Here is a 17,580-nt window from a genome sequence, read left to right on the forward strand (position 1 = left end):
AACGATTTGTTATTGAGCAACGAAGTGGCGAAGGGGGAAGGTGCGGGGGAAGATGCGGGAGAGGCTGTCACCCTCCTGCAATCGGGGGGTGGGGGTGGGGGGGGTGGAGGTCCTCGCCCTAGAAAATGTTGAAAATGAAACTTAAAATCCTGCATTCTGGTGACTTTTTATCTGTATTTAGAGACTGAAATTATAGAGCATTGTTATACGAAATTTTATTTTCATTGACCATACTCTGTGACTGATAAAAATGAGCGTGAGAACGCATCCAACGCACCCACCGCCCTGGCTACGGGTATGCATCATATTTACATAATTGAACGTTTAGTTTGCTTCCCTATCATTTCACCAAGCGGGTACACTGTTCCAGTTAAAATATAACATCTTTCAGTACTGTTTTATGTGCATGATTTGTTGAAAAGGATTTAAACAAAATGTTTGTTTTGCCATTTCGTATACAAATTCATTAAGATTTCCATGCAAGCGTAACATTAAACGTGTGAGAAGTTTAATTGCCAAACTGCACATACAACACGTGCACGACAATATGCAAACAGGGCATATAATTTATATTGAAACGAAGTTGTTTATTTATTGTTACAATAACTACCCATGTTTGCTTTATCGAAGTTTTGATAGGAGCCGAATCGAATTGTGACAGAATTCTAATAAATGGACTTGAATAACACAAAGCCCGCTCCGAGGAGATATTTGAAAACGTTTTGGACATTTAGATTGCAATGTTTACTTCTCAAACAGTTATTGTTAGTTTAATTCAAATGTATTAAACATACACTGTAGATAATTACGTTGCCCGGTTTTACTCGATTAATAGCTCAGTTCTACCTCGATAATCGAATGAAAAGAGAATCGAGTTCACCGCATTCAAAATGGCGGACAAGTAAAACAATGTATGATAAAAACGTCGATAAATTTGATATACTGCGAAACGCACGTGGTGAACTTCCAAATATGGCAATAAAAAGTAAAACTTATCTTTTCAATTTGTATTTGAGCTCTGCTTTTATAAATCATTAGTTTCTGTGATAGTGTTGTATTTGTTAACATGTCTGCAAAATGGAAGAAATTTGTCGTCTGTCTGGGTCATACTTTTACGGTTTTTTCTTTTGGTTCTGTTTAATCACGTACATTTTATTTAGACAAATGTTACAGTTTTACTAGCTATAGCTAGAGGTCTACTCGCTTTTTTCGTCCATGTTGAGAACCCATTGTGTGTTTCATCAGTCAAAGTCAAGTAATGTTTTCGGTGTGTTTTGTTATGTTACCGTAATCACGATAGACTACGTTTGAGGTATTTGAACAGTGTCAAAGTTGTAATGCTTGGAGATTATTGTCACATGCCTATTCTGCGTTGAATTGAACTGATCACATGTGTTCGCATGAAAAATGCTTTGCATTTTGAAAATCATCAAGCGCCATGATGCTGATCCAGGGCTCTATCTTATTTATAATAAAAGGGCAAAAATCACCGACACATCCCGGGACTCCTGGTCCATCCAGATACAAATACAAACGTGAGAGTGTTCCGTATGCCGTTTTGCAATTGGATATTGTGCAATGTGCATGAACACCAGAGGGGGTAATCACGTGACAAACAAGATTGCGACGTCCTTGCCGTGGCAGGTATTTTTCGTCGTTTTATACGCTTTATTACTTGTCATATTATTTTTTTATTCCGCTCACTTTCCAGCCATATTAGGAAGAAAGTTACTGGCTTTTATTTCATAGTAATATTCGCTCTATATCTCAACTTTACTCGGTGCGAAATTTCTTAGCGGGATGACTTAATTTGCGCTCCATTTAGAAAATTTGCGCGGAGTAAAGTCGAGATATAAAGCGAATTTAAATTCGAAATAAACGCTAATCACCTTTTTACTGATATGGCTGGAAAGTGAGCGTCACCTAAAAAATAAACAGAAGTAATAAAGGGTATAAAACGGCGAAAGATAACTGTCTCGGTATGGACGTCGCCATCTTGACTATCGCGCGATTACCCCCTCTGATGAACACTGTAGTTATAAATCGCTATTCATTTAATAATGCATGGTTTGGTGTAATGTGTCTTAGCTGTATTCGCCGGTAACATGCCCCACTTATGATGACATACGAAGTCACGTCATCCGCGTTTAATAGAATATTGGAGCAAACTTGATTTTACCTTAAATTAGAGAGAAAAAGTACCAGGACCGTAGTGTTCGAATTATGCTTTAGAAATACATCCATCTAAAACATGCATTATCAAATTCGAGACTTTTGCATTGTTCCTTTGTAGTTCGTTTTAAAAAACTGATACAGCGGTTCATAGTCGGTATTAACTGATTGTGATTGATACCAACTTGTCATCTAGACGACACAAGACGTAAAACACAACGTTGTTTGAATTCATACGAATCGAAACTCCAAATTGTTTAACATCCACCGACAAAAAGCGCTTAATCGAAACTTAAGTTAATTGGTATAAAATGTGGTATATCTGCTTACTTTAGTAGATAGATGGATATTGGGTTCCGACACGCAATCTCGCGCATGCGCACATACGTTATCGCTAAATCATCATGTTCAGCAAGATAATGACAAGAACGAAATATAATTGCGAAATGAGATTTATTTCTACAAGTGATGACATTACTCGTTTTACGAGCGGACACACATAATATTATAATGAGAGAGACATGGTTTAACAACATCTGGCAATTTACGTTATAACGAACGTTCATCAATCGTTAAACATATGACTACGAGTACAGATACTTCACATATCTTGAAATCAAAGGAAAGATGGACTCAATGTAGCTAATAGTTTAGTTTTCCTACGGAACTACGTATCCTACTTATTGATATTAATGGTAGTTCTAACTACTGATGAATCTACGACTTTCACCCATGGGCACAGCTGACGGCTTCCGATTTATGTAAATAATGTGTATATACTATGCATTTATTACGTTAGTTTTCTACGTCGGAAACTCTTAGGATATACATGTTGTTTTTTTAACTTCGTATAAAACGATCAACAACTGTTATAGCCTCTGTACTGATAAAGGAAAATGGAACGGTTGTCGTTATTAACCCATTTATGCCTAGCGTCTAGAAAAAAGGCCTTGGCAAACAGCGCAGACCCAAATGGGACGCCGCATGATGCGGCGTCTCATCAGGGTCTGCGCTGTTTGCTTTAAGGAATTTCTGTAAGAAATATTATAAATATCGAAATAAATATACTAGACATCCCTAATTTTGGAAATTAATTGATCCAGTTTAAAAGGATGGGAGAGTCCTCTAGGCATCAATGGGTTAAAGTATATAGACTGACAACTTAGTTCCTGATATTCATGAACTCGCTATTTGATTAAAAAGTGACTGAATACAGAATTTTCTATATGTTTAAGCAATTGTGCCCATGTGTTTATAGTCATGCAAAATTTAACTATGAAGCATGTGCAAAGAGTGACGTAGATACAAATAATTGAGATTCAGTCAGTTATCTTGTAAATGTACAGCATTGTATTTATTTCGACCGTCTGAAAGCAGTAATCAACTAAATCAAAATGAACCACCCAACGTAATTTCATTTGTTATAAACGTTACCAAAAGGTTATTTAACAGCACTCAATTTTATTATTGACATTTAAAATTCCTATATTAAAAATGTGTTCTTTCGATAGGATTCTAACATAACAAAATTGATGACGCTTAAGTAAATGTACAAATACGTTAACTACATGAAACAAGACATGTGCATATGTGAAAATTATAATGATGCGAATGTGCCGAAACTAAAAAAAGAGATTGTACTATACAAATAAATACATGTGTTTTTTAATTAGCCTAAATAATACTATGCGGCGATGCCCTCCAGTGACCCACTAACCTCATATGTGAAGGTCAAGTTAAATGATTCGACCCTGACCTTTGGAAAGTAAAGGTCATTACCTGCAGGTGAATACTGATAAACGTACTTTGATTTATTAGAAAGATACTTTTGCTTAACAGTTTAGTGTAATTTACTTTAAGGACGCAACTTTGAAGTTAAACTATAGCACTTAATTGTCCCCCTCTTTTAATGTTTCTGCAATGATTATACATGCCTCAATAGTTGAAATAAAACAAATGATAAAATACATAAATATATTACACATATAACATAAAGACGTGTTAAATATTAACGTATTAATAACTTATTACATAAATTATGATAAGAATACATACATAACAATATTTACAAAACAGATTCGAAACAGCAGTATTATAACAACTTACATTTCAAAATATTTCCTTTCTCACTATTCAAAATTTCTTTAACAACACTTTCGTCCATTAATCATGTAGAAATTTCTACCATTTCTCTTGCGCTTTCACAATAATATATTCTTCCATTCCACCCATTGTTCGCGATTATATACAGGATAAATAGTTGCATACACACATTTGCCGGTGAGACTTTTCGTTTAATGACTATGAGCATATTTAATAAAATGATTTTGATGGATGGCGATTGTCAGAGTCAAACGAGGCGTGTACAGCGAGATACAGAAGTCCATCAAAACGAGAGCGTTATTGCTTTTTGTTCAAGTAATGAACATCCTGATCGTTTTGCATAGAACATTTTTTAATCTTTCAGTGCTGGAACCGAATTTTGAAGGCCTTTGAAAACAGTTTGAATCGATATGAGACGCCACAGACAGTGGCGTCTCATCAGGATCCAAACTGTTTGCTATTATGATAGTATTCTTTAAAAAAAATCGCAGAAAATGCTAATTTTAGAAATTCAGCAGACGACATTTTAGCAGACGACAAATTTCCCAGCATGCAAAGGGTTAAAAACAGGTCCTTAGGTTTACTTTTTATGGACTGAAGTATTGATGACAACCTGATCTCTGTTCACACGACCCTTTTGTAAATGAAACATAACACGTGATGTTGAATACATGTCTGGACGGAACTCGTTAACGCGCATGCGCAATAAATAAAAAAACATGTATGCTTCATTGTATTGTCAAAAAGTGAAAACAGTTAAAAAATTATGTATAGATGAAATACCTTGAGATTTTAATATTACATACGAAAAAAGCATGTAAATCTTTTTCGATGATTTTAAACAATTGGAAACACAAACATCAACACCGATGGATTCGGGTCCCCTTCTTGCAATAGAAATACCGGAACAAAATCGAGACTAACTACCTCCCTACAAAATTAAATTAGTACTACAAATGATAATACAATTAAAGGCATATACGACTAATTTAAAAATAAATGTACAAATAGAGATTGTATATACACACCCACGCATGCGCACATCTTTTCAAAACGTTCCATTCAATCATGAGCAAATCTAATAACATCGTTAATAATAATAATAATATTAATAATAATAATTATATATCTCAAATATACGTCCACTATAAAAGGGAATTTGCATATAAGGTTTTCAAATGATGTCAACGTTATCATTCATTTTAACCTCACCCACGATGCATAGCAAGCCACGTGTTCTTTATTTATATTATATACATGTATAAAAATATCACATTTATTAAACCTTATAAAAGAAGTTCAACAAGTTGTATCAGAGTTAATTTTGCACGTAACTTATCTATAAATAATTAAAAATTTACAATTAATTCCAAAGTCTAGTATATATAACATTAAAGTGAATGCATTTAATAAACACTATTTAAACAGTTTGTACACTATAGAACTTCTCTATAACACTAAGTTACCTAATTATATCTACTTACAATTAACATGGGTTTCTTGAAATACGTAAATGATTGTCATTTATTAACAAAATAACTCCCCTTTTCAGTAGCAATAAACATCTGATCTGAAATTCTCGTCAAATAAATTAAACTAACATTATTGAAATTCGTAATGTCTTTCGTAAGCCGCAATCCAGTTTGGGGAGGGGTTGTCGCATTAGTGTTCATTGTCGCAAAATCGCGCGGCAAACAATTTCCACAAATAGACTGGTTTTCGGTTCGACCTCAGGAGGAACCGTTCTTGTAGAGATATGCCTGCGCTAAGTCAATGTCACTAAACCCCTGTAGGCGTCATTGCATCCTTTCCTGGAGCTGCTGAGGCTGGTAGAAGGCGTGGCCGGAAGCGGCGGCGAGTTGCTGCGGTATGGCGTACGTGTATGGGTTGGCCATCAGACCGGCAGTGGAGACGTTCACGAAAGGGTAGGTAGAGGCGTCGAGACCAGCCGTCGCCTGGGCGAACGCCTGCGACCCGTAGGCGGCCTGCGTAATCATATAACTGAGCTGAAAGACGAAGGAAGGACTGGCTACAGATGTGGTAGTGTTTCAAAGAATATTATCTATTCATATTTTAATATAACAAACATTCAATATGTATTATATAAATATACATATATCAGTTGCCTTTGTTCATTACGTAAATTTGCAAAAAAGAGTAGATGTACTAGAAAGAAGAAAAGATGAGTGTTTGGATAATGTAATATGTTTCTTTCTATTAGGATGAAACAAAATTAATGTTAAGAAATTGAGCCTCGTTCTGGGAAAACGGGACTTAATGCATATGCGTTTAAAAAGTGGCGTTCCAGATTAGCCTGTGCAGTCCGCACATTGAACAATATTTGATATGATAAAATACGGACACTGTCATGCGTGTTGAAGATTTTACCTGAAGTTGGTGAGAGTGGTGACTGTTGAAGGGCAGCAGCCGACAAAATACTTTGCGCTGGAGCAGCAGTCATGTACGCGGATGGATACACATACTGTGGAATGCTGAAACGCGGAGAAAAAAGTCCGTTATAAAAATGTACAAGAGAGTGAAAAGACTATATGAAACTTCTTTAATTATTTCTGAAATAAAAAGAATGTTTGTATTAACCTGCATATATATGCAAAGAAAAAGTAAATGGTCTGGGATTACTAGTTGCACCTTCTATGTATTTGATTGTGGTTACGGAAATTTAGAAGATATTATTTTGTGTCGTGATAAGTAATTACCTCGCTACCTGTTACGAACTAAAGGGTGCCTTAATACGATTCACACTTATTGAAAATACAGATACAACCACATTTGTCAAGTTACGATGCACTGTATTTTAAACTTCAACAGTGAGTAAGTGGTACATTCGCGCTTGATGAACATAAGACAGGAAAATCCCCGGCTTTCCCAATATAATCTTATCTTCGCGAATATAATGATGCCATCCATCGCATTGACAATATGATATAAAATAGCGAATAAGCCGCAAGTAAAGTTGTAAGGGACTTATATTTATCAATTGGTTAGATTTACTTTATTGTTTAATTTTTTCGTTGCAGTGTATACAATCAAGTGCTAGTTAACACACGATAATGTACATGCGCATGTACTTTGTATGCATAAATACGGCTAAATCCCACCCAGTATAGATTGTACAAGTTGATTTTATACAAACTTTTTTGAAAGTGGTTATATCCTGTCTCAATATTGAAATAAAGCACAACAAGCTCAGGCTGATTAGAGTAAAGGACCAACTGTCAGGCTGGTAAACATAATAAAATCGCAGTTTGACAGCTGGTGATATTTGTCGATACTTGTCAAAGCTTAAAGTGTTTTTCAAAACGGTTTCACTTTTCATTAAACGGGATAGAAACTTCATTATGGGCGAAGAGATGTAACGAGTAAGGTGAAACCATTAAGAGGCTAAATCAACAGAACGCACATGTCGGTGATTTTATAAACACAAACTTGAAGATGACAGTTAATAATCTACCGAAATTACCTGATACAAAATTGAGTTTTAAAGCCTGACTTTGCGAGTCTATTTAATTGTCGAATGCAATAAAGTGGAATTTAACCTGCTAACCCCAATAACTTAGTAAGAACCGACTACGACAAGGATTAGAACGGATCGCATTGTTCATAGTCGTGGATTAGTGTTTCCGATTTGTTGTTTGGATAATCCCAGATTACGTATGGCGGCATGTTAGACATGAGAAAATGGCCGGTTTGTACATACACTCTTAACCAGTTTCGTCTCGCATTTATAATACAATTTTATGTTGAGACATGAATGCTGCCTATAGGTTATGGACGACATATTGCACACATGGGCCTTAACTTAAGTTGTTACGCACAACTTACAACGCACTATCGTAGCATTCTTGTAGCCAAGTAACTTTAATGAAGTGATATCGTTGGTTGTCGACACGCGATAAGCCGCAAAAAAGCTCCCACTTCAATAATCTGATTTAAATTTAAAATGGAAATGCTTACGTCATATGCAATAATGCGAGCGTTTAATTTAACAAATCCTGTTGCATATAGGTCCCATAAACAGATTTAATTAAATATGCAATTCAATTGAAATGTTTTGTAGATATACACGATAATCAATTTACGACCATGCAAAGGCTAAATGCGATTAAACATAAATTACAATTGAAATAATTACTGCAGCAAGGAATGAATCTACAATAATTATGCGTTATAACAATATGACACAATATGTGAGTGCTAGGGCATTATGCAGCTTTTTTCAGATTTCAATAAGTTACTGCAAATAAATTTCATTCTTTTTTGCGCTTTCGACAATTGATTTGTTAAGCATTTTAAATAAATTATTTAATCGTTTAACGGGTGTTTTTTTCCAAATCAATCGAAGGAGCTTAATTATATACATGCATAGTACGAAAGCCATCAACAGAGACAAAACGGACACAATCTATTTCAAAATAACGTTAACTGGCACGCTGTAAAAGGTTTTGCGGAAATAACTTCCTTTTGTTTTGACCGAAAAAATACGACAATGCAGCGCGCCTTAAGTGCGCAACTGAAATCGGTTATTTAATATTTATGTGTATACAAGGTGTAAGCAAATATAATATATATGTACTTTAGTTCGACCGTAATACTTTCGACAAGAAATCATTTAGAAGACTTATTTGTATACGTAATCTCAAATTTCTATAACAGAAATTGAAATAAAAACGATCCGCCATTTAGAAAACTGAAAAAAATAAATATCATTGAATATTACTTTTCGTATTTATTTAAATGTATTTTTAACACAGTTGAACATCTAATTAAAATCAAATTGAATTTTCAGATTTATCGTGAAAGATGAATGAAAAGTAGGCAATTTAAGCAATTAAACTGGCAATATTTAATCAATTGTCCATACAAATAAGATTGTAACACGATATCAACAATTTCATGAAAATAATCAGAACGAATAAATGAAAAGTAAGGGCTTTTAACGTTTGTTTTTTTTCAATGATTTTATTGGCAACTCTTATCTTGTACCAGACCGGTGTGCGTTTTACGTACACATCATGCACATGACTATTTGAGGTTATTAAAACAGTGAAAATATGTCGAAAAAAAACGTAGGTGTATTTGCATGCACTAAAATCATAGAATATTAAACATTAAAACCTTATTCGAAGCGATTTACATACGGTCAAAACAATACGTAACAACTCTATTTGACACAATGTACATAACTTAAGTAAACAAGTTTAGTAAATAGTATAAAGGAATGTAGTCATATATTTGTATAAAAAAAACAACGTTTGCGGTATTAAATTTGGATATGATAAAAGCTAGAGCGCTGTTTCCACCGGCATATATTGCTTTTAGAGTGTCATCGACTGTTTGAACACGCTAGGGGTCCAAATCTTTTTTTGAGCCTAAAGTGTTTGCTTGGGGACTTTATCCTGTCATTTACTGACACTCTTGTTGTCAAAACTATTTATTTGAATGTCTTTATTATCAATAAATTTGCCTGTCAAAAATAAGCTCCATTCCGTTTGAAATCTCTTTCCTTTTTGTGCAATTTCTACAAATACCAAACTGGATTTTATATTTAGAAAACACGGTGCGTGAGACCGCATTTTTTCTGTCAGATAAATTCGTGCATGCTTTCAATTGAGTTTTGCAAGTCAATGATAAATAATCCATCTCTTGAACCGCTTGCAATTTACGACATTTAATTTACAGTTTACAACATGCCGTAAAGTGTTTTTCCTTTATTTGCACACATCTGTGAGACTGAAGATCAAAGTTTTAGCGAAGGTAAATATGCAAATTAAATTTATTTATTATGTTGAAACGTACCAGTATGACCAAACAAAACGCAAGTCGATCTGCAGTCTAATTTACTACTAAAATGCACATTAACAAAATTAAGTTTTGATGTTTTTGTTTTTGTTCTAAAATCGATTGTCAAACTGTAATGCTTAAAATGGTGGTCAATACATTTTTTATTCTTATATACAGGCATTAAGTCAAAGAACCAAAACATGTTTTCAATATTTACTAACCTTTATCAAACAACGAATTATGTTCATGAACCAGTTTAGTTAAGAATGTTAAAACCTGTTCAGAACTTCTAGAAGATATTTCACAGGGGAAACAACCCTTATGTAAATATATATTTCGAGAGAATTCGAATTGTCTCGCTTACTAATGTTCAAAAATATTGGGATGAGGAAAACGATTGTTATTTACTTGTTAAGTGTGTTCTGTCAAACGGTTAATTTACAAAACACGTGCATCTCTGGTGGGCTTTGATGTCGAACACTCGCTTATTACATACACATCGTAAATTAACTCTCGATATATTTGTAGGAATGTAAATTCTATCGATGCGCAGTTAAAAGTGGCGCCAGTATGTTTTTACTTATTCCCCAATCGAACGATTACGCATCTATTACACATCTACAACTATAAAAATGCACCATAAATCCATTCGAATGGAACTAACAATTCCGGGTGAAGGTTCCAAAGCAGCCTTCAGTATCGTTTTACCATCATCCACGATTGTTTGCTTCGTTTGTTTCTACATAATATAAACATTTAGTTTTTTATCTGAGATGATGTCGAACCGCTTACAGAAAATCAATTTAAATGATTATTACATCTGCACTTTAGGTTCAAGACCTCGGTCGAATACGTATAAGCCTTCTGGCTTTCTCTTTCGCCCCGGGAGCACCACGCGAGAATTATAAAACCTTGTTTGTCAGTCAATTAGTTCGCATTGTTCGGGAGGTCAGGTCTAGTGTTTCTCGCTCTCCGGAATCCATGGTCCACAGGTGCAAAACATGTTGGTTTCGTTCATCTACGGAATGAGCTATAAACCCTAGTTACTCAATTTACCGGACAATTAGAACATGCGCCGGAAAATAGACTTGCACTCCGTCTGTAATTGAAACCTAAACGGGCCCAGAAAATAGCGTTTTGCTCTGGCACTGGCCATAATAAACGAAGGGTCAGAAAACAGTTAAAAAGGTTTCACGCGTCTTTGTCTGTTTGGTTGAGGCAACACGGCGCAAGTGGACTGTTAATTGTACATGATTTAGTACCGTATTACACGATGCAGTAATTTTGTTTATGGCTATAATGTCCGGAGAATACCGACCGCGAGCGCTGACACGGAGAAGTTTTTATTGGAAACTGCTGTCAGGAAGTAAGTCAGCGTTATTATTGTTCGCTATAAAATGTGTACCGGAATGTGACGTACTCCGACTCGCTTCTACGTCATCCGAAAAATGTCTTTTGACGAGCTGATATTGTAATTGCTTTGACAACTAATTCAAACTAAGATGCAATGTTGTCGACTCCGCGTGTATTTCAACTTCGTATTTATGCTGACACGCCGCCGCCACGGGTGCTGCGATTTACCGCTACACTCCTCCCCGTCCCCTAATTGACCGAAAGCGCGTGCCAATGGAGAATTCCGGTAATCAACAGAGTCTGTGCTTAATTACCGATTCTGTAAGTGACACTGCTTGCATTGTTCTGTGGTTCGTTCTTTAACATCTGCCGAATAATCTTAACAAATTACCAAGAAAATCGTGATAATTATTTGCTATTGCTTTAGTACCCAATACATTCTTTCTCTTAAACAATATAATAGAACGCTGCTCTTGCAATCAGATACCAGATTTGTAGAAGCTTTCCTGATCGAACCATCTGTATATTTAATTTCTCATTAAATTGATCTTTCTCTGAAAGTATGTATGGACCTGTAACTTTCACTTAATGCCTGTCTTAACGGGGCACCCGAGTTTCAGTGAAACCTTCGTTTTACGGCTTATCAAAGACCCATAAATCAACATCTGTTAATGATATCAAATTGGAAAAGCCGAACTCGAATCACTAATGTGGCTTAGCGGTCCGATTATCAGGCCAGTTAATCTGGGGCCCTCAGCAAGGGCCAGTCAGAATGAGATGATTGTGGTATCATACATTACACGCTTGCTAACCCTTTGCATGCTGGGAAATTTATCGTCTGCTAAAATGTCGTCTGCTGAATTTCTAAAATTAGCATTTTCTTAATTTTTTTTCAAAGAATACTATCAGAATAGCAAACAGTTTGGATCCTGATGAGACACCACGTTCTGTGGCGTCTCATCTGTATCCAAACTGTTTGAAAAGGCCTTCAAAATTCGGTCCCAGCACTGAAAGAGTTAAATGTACGCTATAGTATCCATATGGTGCTTCCTGCTGTAACTTACTGTTACTGTCCACTTTAATGGATGTATGTATTTATACATGTTTAACCCATTTATGCCTAGCGGACTCTCCCATCCTTCTAAATTGGATCAATTTATTTCCAAAATTAGAGATGTCAAGTATATTTATTTCTATATTTAGAATATTTCCTACAAAAATTCCTTTAAGCAAATAGCGCAGACGTCTCATCTGGGTCTACGCTGTTTGCCAATGCCTTTTTTATAGACCCTAGGCATAAATGGGTTAACCACGGCCCAAAATACAATTCAGGTAGAAAACTACTATTACTGCAAAACCGATTATTTTCGTTGGCATAGAATCGTGTGGTTTTTCAAAACATTAAAATTAATTTCCCACGAATAATCACCACAGTATAATCGTATTAATGTGAAATTTTCATTGATAGTTTCACACACGAAAACGATACATCATACAAATAAACTATTATACAAACAGGTCAGTGACTTTCCTCTAGTAACCAAAGCAATTTTTATCGCATGAGTTTACTAAAATCATAGACCAAAAATTTCACACATTAAAATGGTCTTTTACGACTCGTTGTATAGACAGAAAGAATAAACCGATTGACCGTAGGTCACCGAAATTCATGAATGTCGGCCCAGATATGAGGGATGCCTGATTGAAGAATCTTCGCCATCACCTTCATAGAAAACCGAGGCTTGCTAGTGACAAAAGGCATTTCGCCCGAGCCAAAGTGACAGACTTATCGGATTTAAGATGACCCATGCCAGAGGGGTCACTAACAGCTGGGCAGAGGTCAGAATTGAACGAGTTTTAGCAGCTTTTATAATCGGACAAGGGTCTCTCTCGAAAGTTTTGATAAGCAAGACCTTATAGGAACCGTGTTGCGGCATTATTTATCAATGCAATACTCACCATTCATTCATTTTCAAATGGTTACATATCTATCGGACCCTCATAATGTTAAACTTCAGACAAATATTTCGTGTAATGAATATTCGCATTATTATTTCATCAATTTACGCCCGTGCATTATTATGCAATAACTATTATGCTACACGTAGCGTGCAGATGTGCATCCAAATGATCGTTAAAGCTCTTTTTGTTTCATTTGCGATTCGATTTCTGATTTGAGTACACTACTACCGGAGTTTTGCTCGGCGGCTATGTTTGTGGAAATGGAGTATTCATGTTTATGTGCTGATGAAACACGTGCTTGGTACACTTTTTCCGTGCAACGAGTAGGTAAATATTGTAAGTGGTTCAGTTCTCGCGGCACAAACATTATTTAGCCACGCAATTGCCAAACCTAAACATGGAACTGATCGGTTCGGAAGGCTGGGCTGAGAGCCGAATGTGTCGAAGAGACATTGGTTTGTGAACGTATAGTGATCATGTATTCAATAACAAAATTATATAAACATAGTTTTTAAAACAGGCAAATCAGGGACGAGACTTTTCGCTTAAATTGCATTTTTCGTATTAAGGAAGACCCTTCTTGGCGAAAACCCAGTTAAGGTGGAAAGTGTCATTCTACCCAGGCGTATCTGGGACGACACTACGCACCTGCATTTAACCCTCTTTTCACAGAGCGAGGCTCATTTATTTTCAAGTGAAAATACACATTAATATCAATTATCATTTGACAACAGTATACCGGTTAGCTTCTACAACGACCTGAGCCTTACAGTCTTAAAGATGGCAGAATTATTTATTTGGATAATCTATCGCGGTTACAGACAACACTATGAAGCACTCTGCCAAAGCGGTTTCAAATACCCATCGATTAACATTTCTAATAGGTAAGTGCCAAATTAAATACTGTGGGGGAAATTCACATTAAGTATAAGCTTTAATAGACATAATGTATAACAGTCGCATTCGCACGCCTTTTGTTTAAAAGAAAGATCTGATAACGTCGAATTTGAGGATTGCTCGCTGTTTACAAGATGCGTTGGCCTACACACCAAATTTCAATACGGAAGGCATCATTCACAGATCAGTGGAGAAATGAACTCGCCGATATTGCCTTATTTCAGAGGAATCTAAGTAAAAATGATCAATCATGGAGTATATTAACTATAAATTCTGCGTTTTTCTCGCGCTTTTATCAATAAGCATGCGCACGCAACAATTCAAGTTATGCGACTGATGATGGTAAAAATGTTTTCAAAGCCTATGTTGAAAAAGGACACATCAATGAGTTATATCAGATAAGTTGCATACCCAGTAACTCCTACAGAACACCATACGGCGTCAATCGAGCCACTATGAATGCTTGTATCTTACCAAATGTAAATACTTGAACACGTTTCCAATCATTTTATTACGGTAGGTTCACAGAAGTGGGTGGTTTAATCCACTGTCAATAACCCGCATTTATGTGTTTATTTGTCTCAAATAACCCGACTTCTAACAAAAGCGTCTACGGCAGCTACCACCCCCCTTTTTTCTTCATCACGAATCTTCAGAGTGTTATTCATGTCAGTGACGCTGGAATAGACAACAGTTCACCCGAACGAGAGCCATTTTATTATTATTGTAAATAATACGAATCTTACCGCGGCTTAAAGCATGTTAACATATGTTCATAAAATGTTTTATTATTGTTTTACAATCACAGGCGCGTTATGATTATTCTTACAGACGTGTGGTGCTTTTGTAAAGACTTAAAGGGGCCTTTTCACAGATTTTGGCATATTTTGAAGTTTGTAATTAAATGCTTTATATTGATAAATGTAAACATTGAATCTTAAAAGCTCCAGTAAAAATTCAAGAATTAAATTAAAAAAAGGAAAAAAAAATAGCCGGTACCAGGGCTCGAACCAGTGACCCCCGGAGTCCTGGAATTAGTCTGAAGTAAAAACACATTAGCCCTCTCGGCTATTCCGCCGGGTATACACAGTTTTTTAAGTATTGTATACCTTATATAAGCAATCTTCGTAGTTTCGTAAATTTAAACGACAACAACAGAACTCTCCAAATTATTCAATCGTTTCGCGTTTTCGTTGTTTTCAAATCGTCAAAAGATACATATAATGGCTATATTGGACTATGGTAAATGTTCAGTAATACTGTTTCCTCACAAATATCATAACTAAAACGAAAATTTGCGAATCTGAAACAATTTTTTTCAATTTTGTCAATTTACCAAACCGTGAAAAGATCCCTTTAAAGGTGTTTGGGACTAAGGCTTATCGGGCTTTCGTCATCGTACGAATCCACGTCCAGTTAAAGGGATCTTTTCACGCTTTGGTAAATTGACAAAATTTAAAAAAGTTGTTTCAGATTCGTAAGTTTTCGTTTTAGTTATGATATTTGTGAGGAAACAGTAATACTGAACATTAACCATGCTCTAATATAGCCATTATATGCATCTTTTGACGATTTTAAAACCTAAAAATTATAAAGCGTTGCAACGCGAAACGATTGAATAATTTGGAGAGTTCTGTTTTTGTCGTTAAATTTTGTAAAACTACGAAGATTGCTTATATAAGGTATAAAATACGTCAAGCATGTGTACTCGGCGTAATAGCTCAGTAGGTTAAAGCGTTTTTACTTCAGGACTCAGGCAGGACTCCAGGGGTCACTGGTTCGAAACCTGCTTCGGGCAATGTTCTTTTCCTTTTTTTAATTTTTTTCTTGATTTTTTACTGGAGCTTTTACGATCCAATGTTTACATTTATCAATATAAAGCATTTAATGAATAAGTTAAAAAAAATGCCAAAATCTGTGAAAAGGCCCCTTTAAATACGCTATGTCTCTTGACTGACTGCTTGAGCTAAGGCCAGCGCAATTTATTATTGATTCAGGATTTAGACATATAATTGAGTTTCGTGTCCCATTCAGCAAGGAAATTCAAACAACCAAACGACACGTTTTAAAGGTTACAGTGCAAGTGTTGTTCGTCTGCCATTGACCGTTTTTCGTTTGCCTTTGTCATTTTTACCGTTATGCGTTCGCCGTTGACATTCATATCGTTATTCGTTCAATCAATTGTTTATTCTAATAGTTTAGTAACTAGAGAATAATTATGTACCTTAGGTTCCGACATTTGAAATCACTATTAGCACATAATACCACGAAACTCTGTCCCGTTCATTTAATAAATATGCCTGCCCAATAACCGAGTAAAATACATACATGTACATGTACATGCGCCGTCGAGCGATGGAATAATGTACGAAGTGTTTTACTAAGTGGGATTTGTAGAACCGTTCTTATTTGATTACACAACGGGTTGTTATTATCTTGCTTTATAAGAAACATATGTTCTCGAGCGAACCTCGCTGCATACTGGCATCCCCAGAAGAATGCCATCACGTGGTGGATGACGTCGTACCACATGTACCCCACTCGTAAAAACACAATAAATCATGACAAAATGTGTCGTGTTCTGAGAAACTGGGCATAATGCATGTGCGTTAAGTTTCGTCCCATATTAGCCTGTGCAGTCCGCACAGGCTAATCAGGGTCGACACTTTCCGCCTAAATTGGATTTTTGCTAAGAAGAGACTTCATTTAAACGAAAAATGCCATACAAGCGGAAAGTGTCGCCCCTGATTATCCTGTGCGGACTGCACAGGCTAATCTGGGACGACACTTTACGCACATGCATTATGACCAGTTTTCTCAGAACACGACTCAAATATTCCCGTGACCAGTTTGTTTTATATCGGATGTATAAATGTGGTTTATTAAGACATCTGTATTGAGCAATGATGCGATTCGTCATTTTTCTGATTTCGTTTGTAAATTCCATGCAACACGCTCTAGTACTTAACTGTCTAAAGAATCAAAGTATCAGTCTAAAAACAACGTGTTTTGCGGCCTATATTTGTAAATGTAAACTGACGAACGCTACGCAAAGAATAAAACTTGTTTAAACGATTGAAAACACCTCACAATATTGTTCAAAATCTGCAAACTGATAGTTTGAAGTAAATTGATATGGACAGGGGTGTCAATTGTCCCAAATTTGAAATCCGGAAAATAAAGGGAAGAGAGGCCCCCCCCCCCCCCCCGAGCCCTAGCTTATTGTTCTTTTTTTATAGTCTTTCTAGGTGCAATTTCTGGTGAGTACAATGCGAAATATTATAAACCAAA

The 17,580-nt window shown here is 35.9% G+C and overlaps 1 protein-coding gene across 2 annotated transcripts in view; it reads right to left on the minus strand.

The window, feature by feature from the left end:
- Positions 1-2,608: 2,608 nt before the first annotated feature.
- The window catches only part of LOC127857829 (RNA-binding protein 38-like), a 56,667-nt gene continuing 41,695 nt past the window's right edge, over positions 2,609-17,580 (minus strand). For both annotated transcript variants that reach the window (XM_052394513.1, XM_052394512.1), the window contains exons 5-6: positions 6,664-6,767; positions 2,609-6,281 (exon numbers count right to left, since the gene is read on the minus strand). In XM_052394513.1, the coding sequence (XP_052250473.1) occupies positions 6,055-6,281; positions 6,664-6,767 (331 nt within the window). In that variant the 3' untranslated portion in view covers positions 2,609-6,054. The remainder of the gene's footprint in view (positions 6,282-6,663; positions 6,768-17,580) is intronic.

This window comes from Dreissena polymorpha, chromosome 14 (assembly GCF_020536995.1).
Source record: "Dreissena polymorpha isolate Duluth1 chromosome 14, UMN_Dpol_1.0, whole genome shotgun sequence".
Taxonomy (NCBI): domain Eukaryota; kingdom Metazoa; phylum Mollusca; class Bivalvia; order Myida; family Dreissenidae; genus Dreissena; species Dreissena polymorpha.